General features: G+C 40.6%; 1 protein-coding gene across 1 annotated transcript; it reads left to right on the top strand.

The window, feature by feature from the left end:
* The first annotated feature begins 514 nt into the window (after positions 1–514).
* IL22RA2 (interleukin 22 receptor subunit alpha 2) lies at positions 515–19,869 on the top strand. Its single transcript, XM_005899120.1, has 5 exons — positions 515–575; positions 4,632–4,767; positions 8,502–8,680; positions 18,346–18,512; positions 19,720–19,869. The coding sequence occupies exons 1-5, from the start codon at positions 515–517 to the stop codon at positions 19,867–19,869; spliced, it is 693 nt and encodes a 230-aa protein (XP_005899182.1).
* The last annotated feature ends 642 nt before the right edge of the window (positions 19,870–20,511 follow it).

Genomic DNA, 20,511 nt, shown 5'->3' with positions numbered 1-20,511 from the left:
CTACACCGAGGAGGTTACTCGAGGAGCTCCCATGAAGGGAGGAAAAGGAAAAATTAGCCAGAGACCCCACCTGCTTGAACCACTGCCAGGGGCCCTGATCACTGCAACCGCCAAGCCCGTTACTCAGAGTCACTGGCAGCCCCTCTGCCCCCTCTGCCAGATGCCATTTAGGCCTCCTCCGCTCACCTGCGAGAACCTGGCATAATTCCTCACCCTGTCTGCCCCCCGGCCCACCAACCCTCAGTGTTCTGCCTTTTCTCAGCTAGCAAAGCTCCCAAGAAAAACAAGCTTCCACATTACAGTGACTTAACTGACAATATTTTTGAAATGATTCTTAATACTTAGTCCTCTCAAGTGATAATACACGAACAGGGTGAAATTGTATTTACTTCAAGAAGCATGGTTAAAACCAAAAGGGGATCTTCGAGCGAGAGGATTCTGGTTTCCTCTCTTGTCCAGCGCTGTCGTCTCATTAAGGTGAACTCTGGCCACCCGACCAGTCACACTCGCAACCATGACGCCGAAATGTTGCTTTCTAGGCTTCCTCCTCAGTGTCCTCCTGCCTGGTGTGGTAGGTAAGTGCTTCCTTTCTTCTTAATTTCTCACAGTGTTGTCATCAAAGTCTGCTCCAGGGGACCATTAGACATAGCAGTGGCGCTTTTCTGGGCTTTGGAAAAATTTCAGCTCTCTCCTGTCACATATTGGTCAGAACAGACATGGGGTCAGTTTCTCAGTGTGTTGTTGCTCCAGTCGTGTCTGACTCTTTGTGACCCTATGGACTGTAGCCCCCCAGGCTCCTCTGTCCATGGGGATTCTCCAGGCAAGAATATTGGAGTGGGTTGCCATGCCCTCCTCCAGGGGATCTTCCTGACCCAGGGAGCAAACCCATGTCTCTTGCGTCTCCTGCGTTGGCAGGCAGGTTCTTTGCCACTGGCACCTCCTGGGAAGCCCAGTTTCCCTCTATAGCCTGGATAAATACATGCAGACTTCATGAGTAGCTACTAAAGAGGAGGCACTCTAGGGTCCAAAAAACTCCACAGGACAAATACACACCCTTCTGGGTCTCCTTAGCATTTCTTTCAACTTCAAGGGACAAGCAGAGCTCCTAAACCAGACTGCCTGAATCTGGATTTCAACTCTGTCTCTTTATTATCTAGAAAAACTGGGCTGATTGGCTTAAACCTCCTCTGCTCGATTACTCCATCTGTAGAATGGGGATTGTAGGTCACTGTAAGGATTAAATGAGTTAATAATATATGCCAAGTGTTTAGCACCGTGCCTAGCATAGAATAGATCATAAACAACATGTGAGAATTTGCTGTTGGCATTCATGGAGAATTCTTCAAGAGCAGAGAGCATCTTGTCACCCCAGCTTACCTCTGAGCAAAACCATGAGGGCCCCCAGTTAACAGATGTGTACCTTCCAGTGTAAGTGGCTCAAGTAACTTTCCCAGCATTCTACACTTGCCCAGTGACTGATAATTTAAACACAACAAGCCTCCATTTCCCAGAAATGTGTGGATTTGGGAAGACTATGCCTTTGGTCTTTGGTCATACCAAGGATTCAATTAAAAGAATATGACAGGAATTCAAGTGCCACCAAAATGACCTTGGTGCTGCATCTTACCAACCCTAGGCAAATCACACAACTTCTTTAGACCTTGGTTTTCCCATCTGTAAAACGTCCTAATGAAAGTACCTACCTTATTAGGTGGTTGTAAGAATGAAAAAAGAGATGAAGTTTTGAGCACAGTGCCTGATAGATGTTTAATGCTCAAAATATGTTTTATGAATACCAGCCAGGAAGAGGAGGAAGAGGGCAAAAAGGAGGAATATCTTTGACTTCTCACTGTTCTGCTTCCTCCATTGGCTCCTGTCCCCCCAGGCTTTGCTCTTGGTTTGCTGTGGCCGCTGAGAGGCAGGCTCTGGAGCCAGACAGCATTGGTATAAAATCAGCCTCACTGTCTGCCACTTTGCCAGCTCTTTTACCTCCCCAAGGCTTGGATTTTGGTCTGTAAGAGAAAGACCATAATATTATCCTTTTCATAGGTGAGCTGGGCGGATTCTTGCAGGTAAAAGACCTGCGGTGTTTTGCAGAGGGCTTGTTATTTTCTTTGATGGTGCCTACCAACGGTGTTACAAAAATGAGAGGAGAAGCCTGAAGACAGACGAGATAAAGGACACTGGACCATTTGTCTTCAGGATAGCAGATCAGCTGTAGGCAGGATCTTTAGGAAACTGTGCCTATCACTTCCTATCAACTCCTGAAAACTTTCAAAGTTTTTATGTGCTAAATATGATTGATCCGATAGTGACTTGCCTGAGCGAAACCAATCATGGCATTTGACTCTTTCCAAGTGATATGTTCTTGTACTTTGGACGAAAGGAAGTCCAAAAAAGTAAAAAATAAACAGAAACCAAATAACAGCAATTTGGTTGGTAAAAATAAATACCTAAGGAAACAGCCTTATTCATTGGAGAATAACACGTTTTATTTATTTACTTACTTTTGGCTGTGCTGGGTCTGCCTCGCTGCCTGCAGGCTTTCTCTAGTTGCGGTGAGCAGGGGCTGCAGTCTAGTTGCAGTTCGTGGGCTTCTCACTGTGATGGCTTCTTTTGTTGTGGGGCATGGGCTCTAGGGTATGCGGGTTCAGTAGTTGTGCACTGCCTCACAGCATGTGGCATCTTCCCAGGTCAGGGATCAAACCTGTGTCCTGTGCATTGGCTGGGGGATTCTTAACCACTGGACCACCAGGGAAGCCCCGAGAATAACAAGTTTCGAAAGTTCAGGGAAGAGATCATAGGCATCAGAATATTCGCTTCCCTTTGAATGATATTTGAGCAAAGACTTGAAGGGGGTGAAGAAATGAGGCTTGTGGAAATCCAGAGAAGAGTATTTAAGGAAAAGGAAAGGGCCAATACAGAGACCTCAGATGGGGCCACCCCCGGCATGGTAGAGCAGGAGAAAGGAGGACACTCTGGAGAAGCCAGGGGGCAAGTGATAGAAGATGAGGAAGAGACAGGCAGGGGAGACATGCTTCCTGACTCCTGCTTCTGCCTATCTCCTATCCTTCAGCAGAAACGTTGGGCCTGTCAGGAAGGCAAACCTTTAATTCTGCCTCTTTTACGTTTTCATCTGGTACTCTCTTCTTTTTTATTTAATTTGCTTACACAATGTTACATGACAAATTTATCCAGTAAAAAAGTCAACTAGGACTCTAGCAAAAGAAAAACAGTTTATTAATGCATACATAGCACATCACTAGTGAGGAACTTAAATGAAGATGAACTCAAAATGGCGTCTTAAAATCCCAGCTTCTGTAGCATCTTCAACAAAGAATGATATACCTGTGGAAATATGACAGGACAAAGGAGAACAGTTCTAGGCTTCCAAAGGTGGCAATCTGTGGGAAAGTAAATATGAGGAAACTAATGGAGTCAGTTTCATTTGCAGATTCATCTAGTGTTTTCTTTGGGCTGGTAAGAGTCTGTCTCCAGTAAAAGAAGAATTTATATGTTGGCTTCCCTGGTGGCTCAGAGGGTAAAGAATCCACCTGTAATGCAGGAGACCTGGGTTCAATCCCTGGGTTGGGAAGATCCCCTGGAGGAGGGCATGGCAACCCACTCCAGTATTCTCGCCTGGAGAATTCCATGGACAAAGGAGCCTGGCAGGCTACAGTCAGGGGTCACAAAGAGTTGGACATGACTGAGCGACAGCATATCATAGCATTTAGGCAGAAAAGGAGGGGATCAGGAAAGTTTTTACTGCATTTGCTGCTTCTCAGTTGCCTTCAGCTCAAAATAATTTTTATGTCAAAGGGACATTTCTGGGGGTGATATATTCTGGTTTCCTTCAGACTCCAGAAAAAAAATTGTCAAAGATCTTTTACCTCCAGCAGACTAAAGGCTGGTGAGACTGAGCTTTCACATTCCATTAATTGAGCAAGAAATCACAAACTGTGCCAGTGTGAAATTATGCCCATTCCTGTCATGACCCCTGATGAGACTCCTCTCAGGGAAGTTCCTGGCACGGGCAGTCTCCCTCCATAGCTTAGACCAGTCACCTAAACAATTATGCTCGGGCACTTGGAGCCAGGATGCAGGCAGGTAAGAGGATCTACTCCTGAGTACATGGAATAAAGTCAGGTCAACTAGACAGGCAGAGGACAATGAGGCAGGACCTGGAGATGGAGGAAAAACCAGAGAAAGGAGGAATGAGTGCTAGGGTGAGGTCCTGGAGGCTGAACTGATCCCAGGCGAAACCTTGAGGAGTGGTAATACAAGACCTCCTAGGAAGATGAGCATCTCAGTCATTATATTTCATCACCACCAGGGACAGATCAAGACAGTATCTTCTCACTCTCTTACTTCCTCTCCAGTTTAGAAGTGATGTGGGAGATTATCACATATGTTTTTACAGTCTGGATCACAACTCTTTTGAGACTTTAGCATGCATCAAAATCCATCACATCAAAGATCCAAAATGTTGATTTCTGGGCTCCATGTCTACCACCTGCTCTTAGAACAATTTCAAAGAATCCCAATGGAGATATTACTACACTGAAACTTATGGCTAATGACAATGGTGCTTGTATCAATGTTCAGTTTTGTCTCTCTTCTTATTATTTTAGAAACTCAGCCAGCCAACGAGTCTCTGAAACCTCAACGAGTCCATTTTCAATCCCGAAATTTTCACAACATTTTGCGCTGGCAGCCTGGACAAGCTTGTCTTGGGAACAACAGTATCTATTTTGTGCAGTATAAAATGTAAGTCATCTGAGTGTCCTCCAGCTAGTAGATGGCTGCTGAGATTCCATGTCCTAGAATGCGATGGCGTGTCAAGATCTGAGCTTTGGCAGTTTCAGAAGGGTTGAGAAGAAGCAGAGATTGGGGCAGAAGAGTGTCTCCCCTGAAGGTGACACAAAATGCATGATGACGTGAAGTCTGTGGAGGGAGGTACTTCATACCTAGGAGACCCCACTGAGGCCTTACAGGCTCAGCCTTCAGCTTCACAATAGACTCTTACTATTCACTTGTCCACTGAGTGCTAGAAGCGACTTGTTTAGCATATAATAAGTACTCAATCTCAATTAAACTGCTGCTATTGATAGTTGAAAAAGAAGTTGTGGAACACAGGGAAGTGAGTGTGTAAAGTATATTTTCAATTAAAAGTCTTTTTAAGTTTAGAGTGAGTTTGCTATTTAGAAAAGTCCTTTTAAAACTGAATGCCTCTTGAAAGCATGAACGCAAATTGGAACACACCACGGCATGTTCCTCTTTCATGATCTTCAGGCTAATTCTAATGGATCAATGCAAAAACTCAGATATAATCTACTCCTTTCCTGGATCAAGGCCTGGGAACAGAAGTTTCAGATTTGCAGATGGCAGATTTTCCCCTTCACACATCTTGTTCTGGACACGGTGGGGCGGCGGAGGACACGGTGGGGCGGTGGAGTACAAGGTGGGAGTTAAGGCTCTTCTCTTTCATAGATTGAGATGCTAGTTGAACATGAGGCAGGCAATATTACTGTTTAGCTTTTATGGTTTTCTATTAGAAATTCAGAAGATCAGATGCAGCTATGGACTAAAATGGCAGTTTTTATGCCATAAATTCATTCCTGTCTCTCTAGCATGGGATAGATTCAAGGTCAAATTTTTCCATTAATCAATCTCTCTAACTTCAGAAGGACTATCTCCAAAAGTTTCTCAGTCTTGGTGGGTTTTTTCAACATGTTTTGTGGAGCAATTATAAACTTTATGAATCTTTATGATAAAAATTTCTCCACTTCTAAAATAGACTTGTGCATCTATTTTGGAAATGCTCCTTGCATATAGGAAGTGGGGATCGATGATCTTTTTATGCTTCCCCTTTAGGCAGTATAAACATGTCCAAAATGAGCCTATTTGTGGTTCAATATAAACAGTGGATTAGAAGTTGTTTTACCATGAAATTAATGAAGATTAGACTTTAGGGCCCCATGGAAGAATTTCATAGTTCTAATTCTTTTTCTTAAATAGAGCTCCCAGACTTGTATAAAGTTCAGACTATCTGGATCCCTTCCTACCTATGTGGTATTTTCAGTAGCACGATGCAGATTTATATTTTTGAAATTTTTTGCTTTGGGTCTATCCAATTCTCGTGGATATACTGTTAGATATCTCATAGATATACTTGAAAGGTTGTTGTTGAATCACGCGAATACACCGGGATTCTTGGCCCCCGGAGGAGAATTCAATCCGGGGCCAGAGACGAGGCTTGATCGCTCAGAGCTTTTGTGTAATAAAGTTTTATTAAAGTATAAAGGAGATAGAGAAAGCTTCTGACATAGGCATCAGAAGGGGGCAGAAAGAGTACCCCCCTGGTAGTCTTCAGCTGGATGTTATATAGTCACTAGCAGTCTGTTAATGAAAGAAAGGAATGTCTTAAAATTCAGAATGGCACCAGGCCCCTCACCCATAAGATGCATTTTGGGATAATCTTGGCACCAAATGGTTTATCCTGGGCCATAAAATGATTAACTTGAATCTTTAAGAAGGGCAGACCACCATACAAATAGTTTCATTTACATAGATTAGGGGAACAATATCCATACTGGTTTGTCATGTAGGTTCTGGGCCAAGAGGCAGAACCGACTTGGAGACAGAGTTTGGTGTAAAGGCATAGTACATTAGCATAGCTTAAGACGAACATTTCCATAAGAAAAAGGCATTGGTTATCTCTAGGCTCAAGAATAGCTAACTTCAGGCGAAACCGGGTGTCATTATGGCAACACAGTATTTTAAGAGAAACCTCCCTTTAAATTTGTATAGAGAAGGAAAAAATAGTGCTAGTTTGTTTCCTCCTGCCGCTTAAGAGAAATAAAAATGTTTGACACTTGCAGGCTATTTCCTCCATTTGGAGACCCCTGGCCTTCCTGCCTGTTACCCTCTCATACTCATAGATATATATTCCCTTTGGAATAGGACAAAAGATGATATATTACACCAAAAAAAGAAGCCAGTCATTACAGCTAAATTTAGCTAGCAAAGACAATGTCTCATCAATAAATAAGAGTTCAGTTCAGTTCAGTTGCTCAGTCGTGTCCGACTCTTTGTGACCCCATGAATTGCAGCACGCCAGGCCTCTCTGTCCATCACCAACTCCTGGAATTCACCCAAACTCATGTCCATCGAGTCGGTGATGCTATCCAGCCATCTCATCCTCTGTCATCCCCTTCTCCTCCTGCCCTCAATCCCTCCCAGCATCAGAGTCTTTTCCAATGAGTCAACTCTTCACATGAGGTGGCCAAAGTATTGGAGTTTCAGCTTTAGCATCAGTCCTTCCAATGAATACCCGGGACTGATCTCCTTTAGGATGGACTGGTTGGATCTCCTTGCAGTCCAAGGGACTCTCAAGAGTCTTCTCCAACACCACAGTTCAAGAGCATCAATTCTTCGGCGCTCAGCTTTCTTCACAGTCCAACTCTCACATCCATACATGACCACTGGAAAAACCATAGCCTTGACTAGACAGACCTCTGTTGGCAAAGGAATGTCTCTGCTTTTTAATACGCTGTCTAGGTTGGTCATAACTTTCCTTCCAAGGAGTAACCGTCTTTTAATTTCATGGCTGCAATCACCATCTGCAGTTAGAAAACATTAAATTGTGTTCAATATATGTTATTGGTTCTGCCCATATGGTATCTTTTGATATAATGAAACTATTGTCAACATATAGTTTGCAGAGAACAAATACCATGAATGTTCCTCCTTATATGACTATAGAATTATATTTCAAGTCCTTCAGCAAATACTTTGGGGGCTTTTCTCCCCAGCATCTAATCCCTCCTCTGTTTCCACCATCACCTTATTGCGTTTTCTCTTATCTGTGACTGGTAATCTTCCCTTTTGCTGTTACACCATCCCAGAGTGTTAGGCTGAATCACTGTATCTGGCTCTTTGACTCATTATGTTCTCTTCTTGGGTTCTCCTCCCTCTCTCCCAGCCTCTAATTGCAAAACTCCTTAGCTAACCCTCACTACCACCCCTGATCAGTTGTCAAAAAAAGAGATTGACCTTAGGTGTTGGGTAAACATCACCTGAGATGAAAAGTGGTAGCAACTTCTCAGAACCAGCCGCATTACTCAACAGCAGGCTGATGAGAAGTGAGGAAAACCACAAAGCCCTGAAACCCCAGGAGCCTGAAGGACGTAGTCAAAAATGGAAGTTGGTTCAGACACCAGAAGAAAAACTTGCCTAAGTACTAAAGATCCAAAAACCCTTATGCTAGGGATACAGAAGATTATCAGGCTTGAATTTATCTTTCAACAAGATAGCATTTTTATTAACAAAAAGAAAAAAACATTTAAAGAGACTTAAGAACAACTGTCAACTTTCACAGGGGTGCTGATGATACTGGAGGACAAATGCCAACCAGTCTGAAAACTGAATAGACTGAAAAAAAACTGAAGACTCCTCCAGTGGAATAAAGGAACTCAGATTTTGTCTTTTTCTGCCTCTAGGTATGGAGAGAGACAGTGGAAAAATAAAGAGACCTGCTGGGGGATTCGAGAGTTCTTCTGTGACCTTACCAATGAAACATCAGATATATGGGAACCTTATTATGGGAGAGTGAAGACAGCTCTGGCTGGGGTCCACTCAGGCTGGACCATGACACAGCGGTTCATTCCATGGTGGGAAAGTGAGTTCCATGGCACTTCTTTGCATTTGCTTTCCCTGACCTTCAGTAGCCCTCACAGAGCCTGGCTAGCTAGCTACCAGGCCCTGGGCTTTGCTGAGGTGCACACCATCATCTCATTTGATCTCATTCTCAGAACAACTCTAGCAGATGGGTTTTACTGTTCTCATTTAACCGTCCAGAAAATCAAGGGACAGACTCTTTGGAAGTAGCCCAGGTCTCACAGCCTGTATCAGCCAAGTCAGGATTCAAAATGGGCTGCCTCTGATTATGAAGCTGACACTCCATCCTGCTGCCAGGATGTTGCCATCTAGAAAAAAAAGTATTTTTATATAGCAGAAAGGGTTCATATTGCCCTTCCTAAGCATGAGGGTTACGTTCTTAAAAATACACTTTAGACAATTTTTCTATTGAGAAAAGTAAGGTTTTTAGTTACCTCTCCAAAACAGGAGATCCAAAATACTCTCTAGTATCCAATTCTCAATAATGTTTGTTCTCCTTCTAACTTAGTCATAATCTCAGAATAATGTATTATAACTTATGATGAAAGTTATTTAAAAAACTAACAGACTTCATATAAAATAGTAGACAAAATGTATGAGAAAAATGTGTCTAAAGTGTATGTACAAAGATATGCATAACAGAACAAGAACAAAAATATAGATATTATAGTCCTCACAATGCAACTAATCATGAATCTATAGTTAATATTTATAACGTCTCCTCTCATGATTAACTCAACATTTGCTTTCTTTTCAGCCAGCACCTCAGCCTTTCATTTTTCAGGAGTTTGTGTCCTTTTGATCTTTCCTCTATTAGTTTAACATAGCCTACATTAATTTTTATCTCTGAAAACAGGAGTTCTAAGAAGCACCTCTGAGGATGCCTAGCATATTTGACCCCAATGTATTTATAACAGCTCTATTTCACTTTGATAATTGGAACCAGTCATCCTAGACAACACAAGGACCTCTCTTCCTCCTTGTTGGTTAAATGGCGTAAAAATCTCCCAACCATCAGGAAGAAGCCTTAACTTCCAATTCTTGGAAACTATTGTTATAACCCAGAAGAAGGAAAGGATCAAGTGTATGGGAAACAAACCATTTGATGAATCATCCGCTGTGTTTAAAAGTGAGAATTGCCCCTCCATCTTTTACTTCCTGTATCTTAGACCAGTGAATTCTGTCCATGGAAGAAATAGCACCATTTATTGGTCATATTTCATATGAATAGAATCACATAATATGTGATCTTTTGTGATTGGCTTTTTTCATTTAGCATTTAATGTTTTCGAGATTCATTAATGTTGTAATGTATATCAGTATTTCATTCCTTCTTGCTGCCGAAAAGCATTGCAGTACCTGAATGCACTGCATTTGTTTATACTTTCCTCAGTTGCTGCATGTTTGTTTATTTCCACCTTTACACTACTATGAATAGAGTACCTGTGAACACTCATATACAAGTTTTTGGGTTGATATGTTTTAATTCTCTTGGGTACATACCTGGAAGTGGAATCACTTGGTCACCTTATAACTCTGTTTAATCATTTGAGGAAATGCTGCATTGTTTTCCAGAGCAGATGCACCATTTTCCACTCCAATCAGCAGAGTATGAGGGTTCCTATTTCTCCACATCCTCAGCACCACTATCTGCTCTTTGATTATAGCAGTCCTAGTGGATATGAAGTGGTCTCTCATGTGATTTTGATTTGCATTTCCCTGACGATTAGTGATACAGAGCATCTTTTCATGTGTTTATTGGACTTCGGCATATGTCCCTTGGAGAACTGTCTATTCAGACCCTTTGCCCATTTTGAAATTGAATGCTTTGTTTTTAATCACTGAGTTTGAAGTTCTTTTATGTACTATGGACAACAATATCTTATCAGATATGTGATTTTCAAGTATGTTCTCCCATTATGTGTTTTGTCTTTGAGCTTTCTAGATGGTGTCATCTGAAGCCCCAAGTATTTAACTCTGATAAAGTCCAATCTACTTATTTTTACTCTGGTTGCTCATGATTTTGGCATTATATCTCAGAATCCTTTGCCAAATCTAAGGCTATGAAGATTTATCCTAAGTTTTCTTCTAAGAGTTTTATAGTTTAGCTCTACATTTAAATCTTTGATCCATTCTGTATTCACACAGTAGTATTCTGAGTCCCCAAGGATTACCATCAACTCAGAATCATGGACCAGTATTTCTATGATCTGTTGGATCACAGAAAAAGCAAAAGAGTTCCAGAAAAACATCTCTTTCTGCTTCATTGACTATGCTAAAGCCTTTGACTGTGTGGATCAAAACAAACTGTGGAAAATTCTTAAAGAAATGGGAATATCAGACCACCTAACATGCCTCCGGTGAAACATATATGCAGGATGAGAAGCAACAGCTAGAACTGGACATGGAACAATGGACTTGTTCAAAATTGGGAAAGGAGTACATCAAGGCTGTATATTGTCACCCTGCTTATTTAACTTATATGCAGAGTACATCATGAGAAATGCTGGGCCAGATGAAGCACAAGCTGGAATCAAGATTGCCTGGAGAAATATCAATAACCTCAGATATGCAGATGACACCACCCTATGGCAGAAATCAAAGAATAACTAAAGAGCCCCTTGATGGAGGTGAAAGAGGAGAGTGAAAAAGCTGGCTTAAAACTTAAACATTTGAAAAACTAAGATCATGGCACCCAGTCCCATCACTTCATGGCAAATAGATGGGAAAACAATGGAAATAGTGACAGACTTTATTTTCTTGGGCTCCAAAATCACTGCAGATAGCAATTTGCAGCCATGAAATGAAAAGACACTAGCTCCTTGGAAGAAAAGCTATGACCAACTGAGATAGCATATTAAAAAGCAGAGACATTACTTTGCCTACAAAGGTCCATATAGTCAAAGCTATGGTTTTTACAGTAGTCATTATGAATGTGAGCGTTGGATCATAGAGAAGGTTGAGTGCTGAAGAATTGATGCTTTTGAACTGTGGTGTTGAAGAAGACACTTGAGAGTCCCTCGGACTGCAAGGAGATCAAACCAGTCAATCCCAAAGAAATGTCCTGAATATTCATTGGAAGGACTAATGCTGAGGCTGAAGCTCCAATACTTTGGCCACCTGTTGCAAAGAACCAACTCATTGGGAAAGAACTGAGGCTGGGAAAGATTGAGGGTGGGAGGAGAATGGAGCAACAGAAGATGGGATGGTTGGATGTCATCACTGACTCAGTGGACATGAGTTAGAGCAAACTCTGGGAGATCATGAAGCACAGGGAAACCTGGTGTGCTGCAGTCCATGGGGTTGCAAAGATTCAGACACAACTGAGCGACTGAACAACAGCAACTACCAAAGAGGTGCCCAGTGCTGTGAGAGCCTGGTTAAGGAGGGACCTGATCAGGGATGTCAGGAAAAACATCTCTGAGGAAATGACACTTGAGCTGATAGCTGAAGATGCATATGAATTTGAGCAAACTCCAAGGGTAGTGGAGGACAGAGGAGCCTCTTGTGCTGCAGTCCATGGGGTCGCAAAGCGTCAGACACAACTTAGCTACTGAACAACACCAACTGCAAAGAAGGTAGTGCATCCCAGGGGTTGGCAAATGCCCTTTTTGCAGGAAGAAGCATGGCAAATACAAGAGACTGAAAGACAATCGTATGGTTAAGAAGAGTAGGCAGAAGGGAGCAGAAAATAAGGCAGGGCTGGAGCAGTAGGCCATCAATGAGATATTACTTTGGAGTAATCATTTTCTCCAGAAAAATATTATTTAAATCAAGGGGTCACATGATCAGACTTGGGTATTAAAAAGATCACTTTGGGTACATTGGAAAGTTACATATCAGAAAACAAAAAACAAATAGGATACGGGTAAGTGAGGTAGACTCCTGAAATATAAGATAGAATTTGGCTTGAATTAGGGTAATGAAAAGGGCTACAGAAAATTTATTGTTGGAGGGACATTTGGTAGGAAAAATTGTCAGGGCTTGGTGATAGACTGGATATAATGTTAAGGGAGAAGGATATGTGAAAGAGGACTTCTAAGTTTCTGGTTGGCATAATTAGATGAATCACTGAGATGTTTTTCATGGGATTTGATGGGAAAAGACCAGTTTAATGGGGGTTCAAAGTAGCTATGATTGTTGAGTTCAATTTTTATTGTATTGAGTTTAAGATACTTTTCAGACACCCAAGGATAATATCTGTACAGATCCAGGACTCTGTTAGAGACACACATTTGTGAGTCATTTGCCTACGGTACAAAGGGTATTGATACAATTTGCTCACATGCACGCTTAGTCGTGTCAGATTCTTTGTGACCCTTTGGACTATTGCCTGCCAGGCTCCTCTGTCCATGGGATTCTCCAGGCAGGAATACTGGAATGGGTTGCCATTTCCTCCTCCAGGGGACCTTCCTGACCCAGGTAAAGAACTGGCATCTCCTGCACCGCAGGCACATTCTTTACCTGCTGAGCCATCGGGGAAGCCTGATAGGACTGAGACAGAGTGTTGAGTGTTGAGTAAGACCAGGTGTTGAGAGAACCCCAACAAAAGATGCCTGAGTAGGGAGGATAAATCTTAAAAGGAGACTGAAAAGAAATAGCCAAAGATGTAGGAGGAAATCAGGGGACTGCTTTATTTGTGAATATCTCGAGGAGAGAGAAGTCAATGAATAAAACAGTGCTATGAGGTCAAGTAATCTTAAATTGGCCATTGCAACACAATCACAGTCCAGTGAAACGGCTGATAATGGTCTCTGAGTCACAAAGTCCTCCGTCATAGATCACAGATCAGGAGCCCTTATGAAGTCTGTAGTCAGGTTCACTGGTGTTCCTAGGCCAATGCTTGAAATTATGTGCTTCATCTGTATTTAGGATCAAATAACACATTAAACATCCAGACTCTAAAATAATGAGTCACTACATTCAAAGGACGAGGTCTGTATGCATATGATTAAAGGAAAATTCTTCAACAGTCATAACTTGGGCCAGAAATAACAAAATTACTAGAAGAAAATCAGTTATGCATATCGTGCTGTGCTATGCTTAGTCACTCAGTCATGTCCGACTCTTTGTGACCACATGTACTGTAGCCTACCCGGCTCCTCTGCCATGGGGATTCTCTAGGCAAGAATACTGGAGTGGGTTGCCATGCCCTCCTCCAGGGGATCTTCCCAAACTAGGGATCAAGTCCAGATCTCCCACACTGCAGGCAGATTCTTTACAGTCTGAAACACCAGGGAAGCCCATAAATACTGGAGTGGGTAGTCTATCCCTTCTCCAGGGGATCTTCCCAACCTAGGAATTGAACCGGGGTCTCCTGCATTGCAGGCGGATTCTTTACCAGCTGAGCTACCAGGAAGCCCTATACATATCATACTGGCCTACAAAACTGACTCATGCTTCTCATCTTTCAAGTGATAGGCAGGAGGTCTATGGTCACCAGAATTCGGAGCATGAAAACCATAAACAAAATTAAATATCAACCACTTTGCATGATTAAAATGTAAACAAACAAGAATTCCTTCTTCAAGCAATCGGGCAAAGTTTCCAACATAGTTGAAAAGTGAATTAACATTTTTTTTGGTTACAAATTAAAATGAATCCCCCTTTTCTAAGAGGCTTAGAAATTCTGAATATATTATACCACATTCTCTTAACTCTGTAGACGAAAGGGAAAGAAAAGGAAGGAAATCCCCAGGTGCCAAAACAAAGAAGCTAGAAACCAGAGAAGAAACAAAGTGAAGTTCCACTGCCCTGAGGACATTTGCCCAATTTAGTAACTAGCAGTAACTGGACCCTGGGAGGGGAAACAGCCCTTCCCTGAACAGAAGACAATGTCATAGCCAGCACAGCGTGGGGAGTGTACTTCCAGAAAATCTTGCCCCCACATAGGGCTACACTCTCAATAAAAGTGCAGGAAAAAGCCCTTTAGAGAAACAAAGAAAGGTGTACAGTTTCAGTCTTGACTGTTAGGAATCAAATGTTTCCTAAATTCAGAACATTTTGAGATTCAAATACATACAAGCTTCATGTTCCAGAAAATACCACTTTGAGGCTGTACCACGCTGACGGTGCCATGGGATACCTTGCAGAAGCAAATGCTCAGACCCAAGTTCAGAAGCAGCACTACCGAGATGAGGTCATGTGATCTGTGTCCATGGTGCCGTTCAGTAGAGTACCCACTGTCTTTTTAATGAAGGAGACTGGATCAATTGGAAAAATAAGAAATCTTGGTCCCCTACATCCCTCATTTTCAAAATCAAGTATGGCGAAATGAAAACAGTAAAACTTGGCAACTACAGACTGTGGGCCAAACTTGACCTACTTCTGTTTCTAAAATCTCATTTTATTGGAGCAAAGTCACCCCCATTCATTTACACTTTGTTTGTGACTGCTTTCAGTCATCAATGGTAAAGTCAAGCAGTTACAACGAGACATATATGGCTCATGTATGTGTGTGCATGCCCAGTCACTTCAGTCATGTCTGACTCTTGGGGACCTTATGGATTATGTAGCCTGCCAGACTCCTCTGTCTATAGGTTTCTTGAGGCAAGAATACTGGAGTGGGTTGCCAAGCCCTCCTCCAGGGGATCTTCCCAATCCAGAGGTTGACCCCACATCTCTTATGTCTACTGCACTGGCAGGCAGGTTCTTTACTTACTGAGACAGCTGGGAAGCCCCATATACAGCCCACAAAGCCTAAATATGTATTATCTGGCCCTTTACAGAGAACTTTTGCTGATTTCTATAAAATAACATGGGAATCCCTGATGGCTCAGGGAAATCCCAAGGACAGAGGAGCCTGGTGGGCTACAGTCCATGGGGTTGCAAGAGTTGGACACAACTTCAGCAACTAAACCAACACTGTAAAATAACATGGAAGAATATTTTTATGATTTGGAGATAGGTAGACCCCAAAAGTACTAATGAAGAAGGAAATGACTGATAAATTGGACTACACTAAAATTATGAACTTCTGATTATTAAAATATAACATTAAAATAATGAAAATGCAAGCCACAGAGATATAATATTCACAATGCCTGTTTTTGAAAAAGGACTATGTCCAGAATGTACAAAGAATTCTTACACATCAATAACAAGGGGCAAAAGACTTGAACAGTCTTTTCACAAAAGGGAACATTCAAATGGCCAATAAACATGAAATTCCACTAGTCAGCAGGAAATGCAACTTAAAAACACAATTAACTGGTACTACACACTTACTAGAATGACCAAAATTAAACTTTTTAAAATATAATAATGTCAAGTGAAAAACAGAATCTTTCATATACTGCTGGTGGGAGTAAAAATGGTGTATTTACTGTGGGGAAAATGTAAGTATTTATAAAAGTTAAACATATATAAACTCTATCACCCAGAAATTTCAGCCTTAGTTATAGTCCCAATGAAATGCTTGTTTCCCAAACTACGTACAAAAGAATGTTCATTAAACTTTACTCAGAATATCCAAAAACTAAAAACAAACTAAGAGTCTGTGAATAACACAATGGATTAACTGTGTTATTCATACAGTTAAATACCACACAGCAATCAAAAAAACAAATTCTTGACACATGCATCATGGATGGATATGTACGCGTTCGACTGCCAGGGCCACCGTAGCCAAGTACTACAGGCTAGGTGGCTCGAACAAGTTTATTTTCCTATAGTTGTGGAGGCTAGACATCCAAGATCAGGTATCCAGAGGTTTGGTTTCTTCTGAAGCCATTCTCCTTGACCACCTCACTCACTGTGGCCTTGCATGGTCATCCCTCTGTATTCAGTCTTATAAGGATTCCAGTCATTGGATCAGGGATCACCCATATGACTTCATTTTATCTTAACTGTGTGTTTTTTTTTAAGATCCTGTCTCCAAATACAGTCATATCCCGAGGTGCTAGGGTTAGGACTTCAACCTATGAGTCTGAGGTGGGGCATAATTCAGCCCATAATTATATACATACAAGTAAAAGTGAAAGAGTGAAACAAGCCAGACAAAAAAGTGTACATTGCATGATTCCAAAAACAAATGCACATGGCAATAAAAGCTAGGACAATTGTGGTTATTCTCTGGGGTTAAGTCATTGGAGAAAACATGGAGTTTTCTGGGGTGCTGGTAATGTCCTTGTTCTTGTCTGGGTGGTATCTGTACATGGTGTTTATCTGTAAAGATTTGTTTAGCCATATTGTCATGATTTATTTGTCTGCATCTATCTTATAGGTTGATTTTTTAAAAAGTTTATTTAAAGTTTAAAACTTCAAACCAAAGCAACAAAAATGAGTACCAACTTTCAACATGTGTTCACAATAAAAACACAAGGAAGCAGATCAACACGAGCAAGTTTGTAAGAAACAAGCACTTGGCTGGACCAGCGCTTTAAGGATTTGTATTATTGAAAGCAGATAATAAAATAAATAAGTTTAAAGAAATAATAGAGGAGAATAAAAACATAATCAAAGGACAAAATATTACTAAGACCAAATAGACTGGAAAGTACTTAAATAGAACTCATAGAAATAAAATTATAATCAGTTAAATTAAAACTTTGATTTTAAGAGGAGTTAAAGATCAGTTTTGGAGAAGGAAATGGCAACCCACTCCAGTATTCTTGCCTGGAGAATCCCATGGACAGAGGAGCCTTGTGGGCTACAGTCTATGGGGTCACAGAGAGTTGGACACGACTGAAGCGACTTAGCACGCACACACGCAAAGATCAGTTTAGAAATGCTGTTGTTGTTCAGTTGCCAACTAGTCTCCAACTCTTAAATCAATGGACTAGAAGACAGCTCTGAAGAAACCATTCAAAATACTGAGAAAAAGAGATGGAAAAATAAAAAAGAAATTAAGACATGGAAAAATCAAATAAGAAATAGTGACAGATACTGAACTGAAATTCTAGAATAAAAACATATGTATCCCGATCTCTATATCAATTTATCTATCTATAAATCTATTGATCATGGCTTATTTTCAAGAATTATAAAAGATAGAAATCTACAAACTAAAAACACATAATGAATGCCAAATAAGAAAACAACAACAAAATCAATTAATGAATTAATTCATTTATAATTACTAAATGAATTTAACTTGCTAAATTAAATTAAACTGACCTTAAACCCTGCCCCCAAATAGTTAATCTGGGGGAAATTAAAGTGACAGTTTATTTGGTTTTCTTTCCTAGTTAATGATCATCTGATTATTGACACCAAAATTCAAGAAACAAAAATTCTCTCTCAGTCCTTCTCCAGCTACTCCATACTATATAACATAGTTCCATTGAAATAATGTTATGCAAACAAGTCTTCGAATGATTTTAATGCTGCTTTGAAATTCTACCTCTTTAAGGACCTACAAAATATTTGCCTTACGCTAAGAATATTCACCCAAATAACTTTTTATAGTTCATTTTCTGAAACAATCACTGCAGGCTGTGGAAGTGATTGATAAATGTCCTCTTAAAGCTGATTCAGAATACATCAGTCTTTGCAAATAAAAAATCATCTTCAAAGAAACTTCTCAGATATTTATATTTTGAGTGTCACCAGTATCCCTCCCTGATGACTTTTGCCTGATCCCTGAATTTAATAATGATCTGTTATTATGTGTTCATGGGAAATATTACATTTTGAGTGATTTGTCAAAATTTCCTATTCTTTCAGCAAAAATAGATCCTCCAGTCATGAATATAACCCATGTTAATGGATCTTTGTTAGTAAATCTCCATGCTCCCAACTTACCATACAGAGACCAAGAAGGGGAAAATGTGTCAATGGAATACTATGAGCTAGTATATCGAGTCTTCATATTTAACAATTCACTGGAAAAGGTAAGTTCAGATAGATAAATTTGGTATTTTTCCTTCTGTTTAAGTAACATTCTAGCCGTGAAACAGGTCCTGTCTTTTGCTACTCTACCCCTTCTCATTTTTCCTTATCTTTTTCTAGTTCCTTCTCCCTTTCACCCTCATTGATAAGCAATTGATGGTTACCATCACCATCAGAAATGCGTGCACACTTGCACCTTTTTAATCTCTCAGTTGGTTTCCATTTGATCGTCCCTGTATATCTAAAGATTGATATTAACAATATTCAGTTCCATTTGATGGTCACAAATATTCATTTTTATGGAATCTTTACACACTTTTAAGTGGCTTTTGGATCAGAGCGTTACATATTTGTGCCAATTTTGCTATGATATTATAATTTCCCATTGGTGCCTTTATTTAGGTCTGGTGGTCAACTAAATGTTCCCCTTTTTGATATCCATCTAAGACAGGGTTCTTTTGGCTATAAAAACAACAGAAACCCATTCAAACTGGCTCAAATAGGAAAGTGGAGAGGAGAGGATTTTTCGGAGAAGGCAATGGCACCCCACTCCAGTACTCTTGCCTGGAAAATCCCATGGACAGAAGAGCCTGGTGGTCTGCAGTCCATGGGGTCGCTAAGAGTCAGACACAACTGAGCGACTTCACTTTCACTCTTCACTTTCATGCACTGGAGAAGGAAATGGCAACCCACTCCAGTGTTCTTGCTTGGAGAGTCCCAGGGATGCGGGAGCCTGGTGGGCTGCCATCTATGGGGTCGCACAGAGTCAGACACAACTGAAGCGACTTAGCAGCAGCAGCAGCAGCAAAGATCAATCTTAAGGCAGCTGGAAGCAAGAAATAAAGTGTGGCCAGGCTTTATAATGACTGGGAAGGAGAACTGGAGAAGTAAGTCACATGTCTACAGTTGTCTCCAAGTCTACTCCATTCTCCTCACTGCACAGTTCAAATTCTTAAAAAAGAGACTCTGACCACTGGGGCAATCAATGGACATCACTCACGAAGGAGTCATGTGGTTCCTTCTCAGCTACGTGACCTGTCCCTTTCTCAGTCTGAGAACTAGGACTCGGGAGATGGAGGATGTGTCTGGGAGGTAGCTCTACAGCCCACTACTACTGTGGTCATGAACAACTTAGTTTTATCAAAAATAGAGCAAGCCAATGACTTACTGAAAACTGTTTATCATCTCATTTTTCCCCCTTGTGTGCAGGAGCAAAAGGTGTATGAAGGAGCTCACAGAGTTGTTGAAATTAAAGTTACCTCACCTCACACTGGTTACTGTGTAGTGGCTGAGCTATACCAGCCCATGTTAGACAGAAAAAGTCAGAGAAGCCGAGAGAGATGCGTGGAAACTCCTTGAAGTACTCTGCAGAGTGCAATTCAAAGCTCTCTGAGAATGAGACGATTTGTTTTGAAGAATCTTACTGAAAGCCATTCTTATATTTTTTTTTTTTTAAATTGAAGTATAGGTGATTTACAATGTTACAATGTTAGTTTTTATATTTTCTTAACACAGTGTTCACCATTATACTTCAGGGACTTTATTTAATAGTTCTTTCTTCTTTTATATTTTATTTGTAAATTAAAAATAAGAAGTACCTCTCTCCCCCACCCCCAAAATCATCAGAATTTAAAAAGTTAGAAAAAAAGGACTCTCTGAAATACAGAATTTTGTTTACATTTCTAACATCTCTAACACAATCTCTATTCTTCCAAGTCTGCTAAATAAAAACTAAAGAACCAAAGAGGTGTAGGCATTTTTAAAAAAATATTCTTGAATAAATCTTTAAAAATAGTTTTACAAACAAGTGATCCAGATATAATTCTTTTTCAGTCTCTATTGACAGTTAACGTGACATAGGTAATTCAATTTTAACAAAAGTGGAATTTTTGTGTGAAGAAGTATTTTCCCATATGTTTTTATTTTATACGAATATACTCCAAAGACATTCGTTTTCCATTATATAATATTCCTACTTAATGAACCAATATTTTATTTTAA

Source organism: Bos mutus, chromosome 9, assembly GCF_027580195.1.
Source record: "Bos mutus isolate GX-2022 chromosome 9, NWIPB_WYAK_1.1, whole genome shotgun sequence".
NCBI classification, from domain to species: Eukaryota; Metazoa; Chordata; class Mammalia; order Artiodactyla; family Bovidae; genus Bos; species Bos mutus.
The sequence above is the reverse complement of the archived record's forward strand: the minus strand, read 5'-3'. Positions and strand labels throughout refer to the sequence as shown.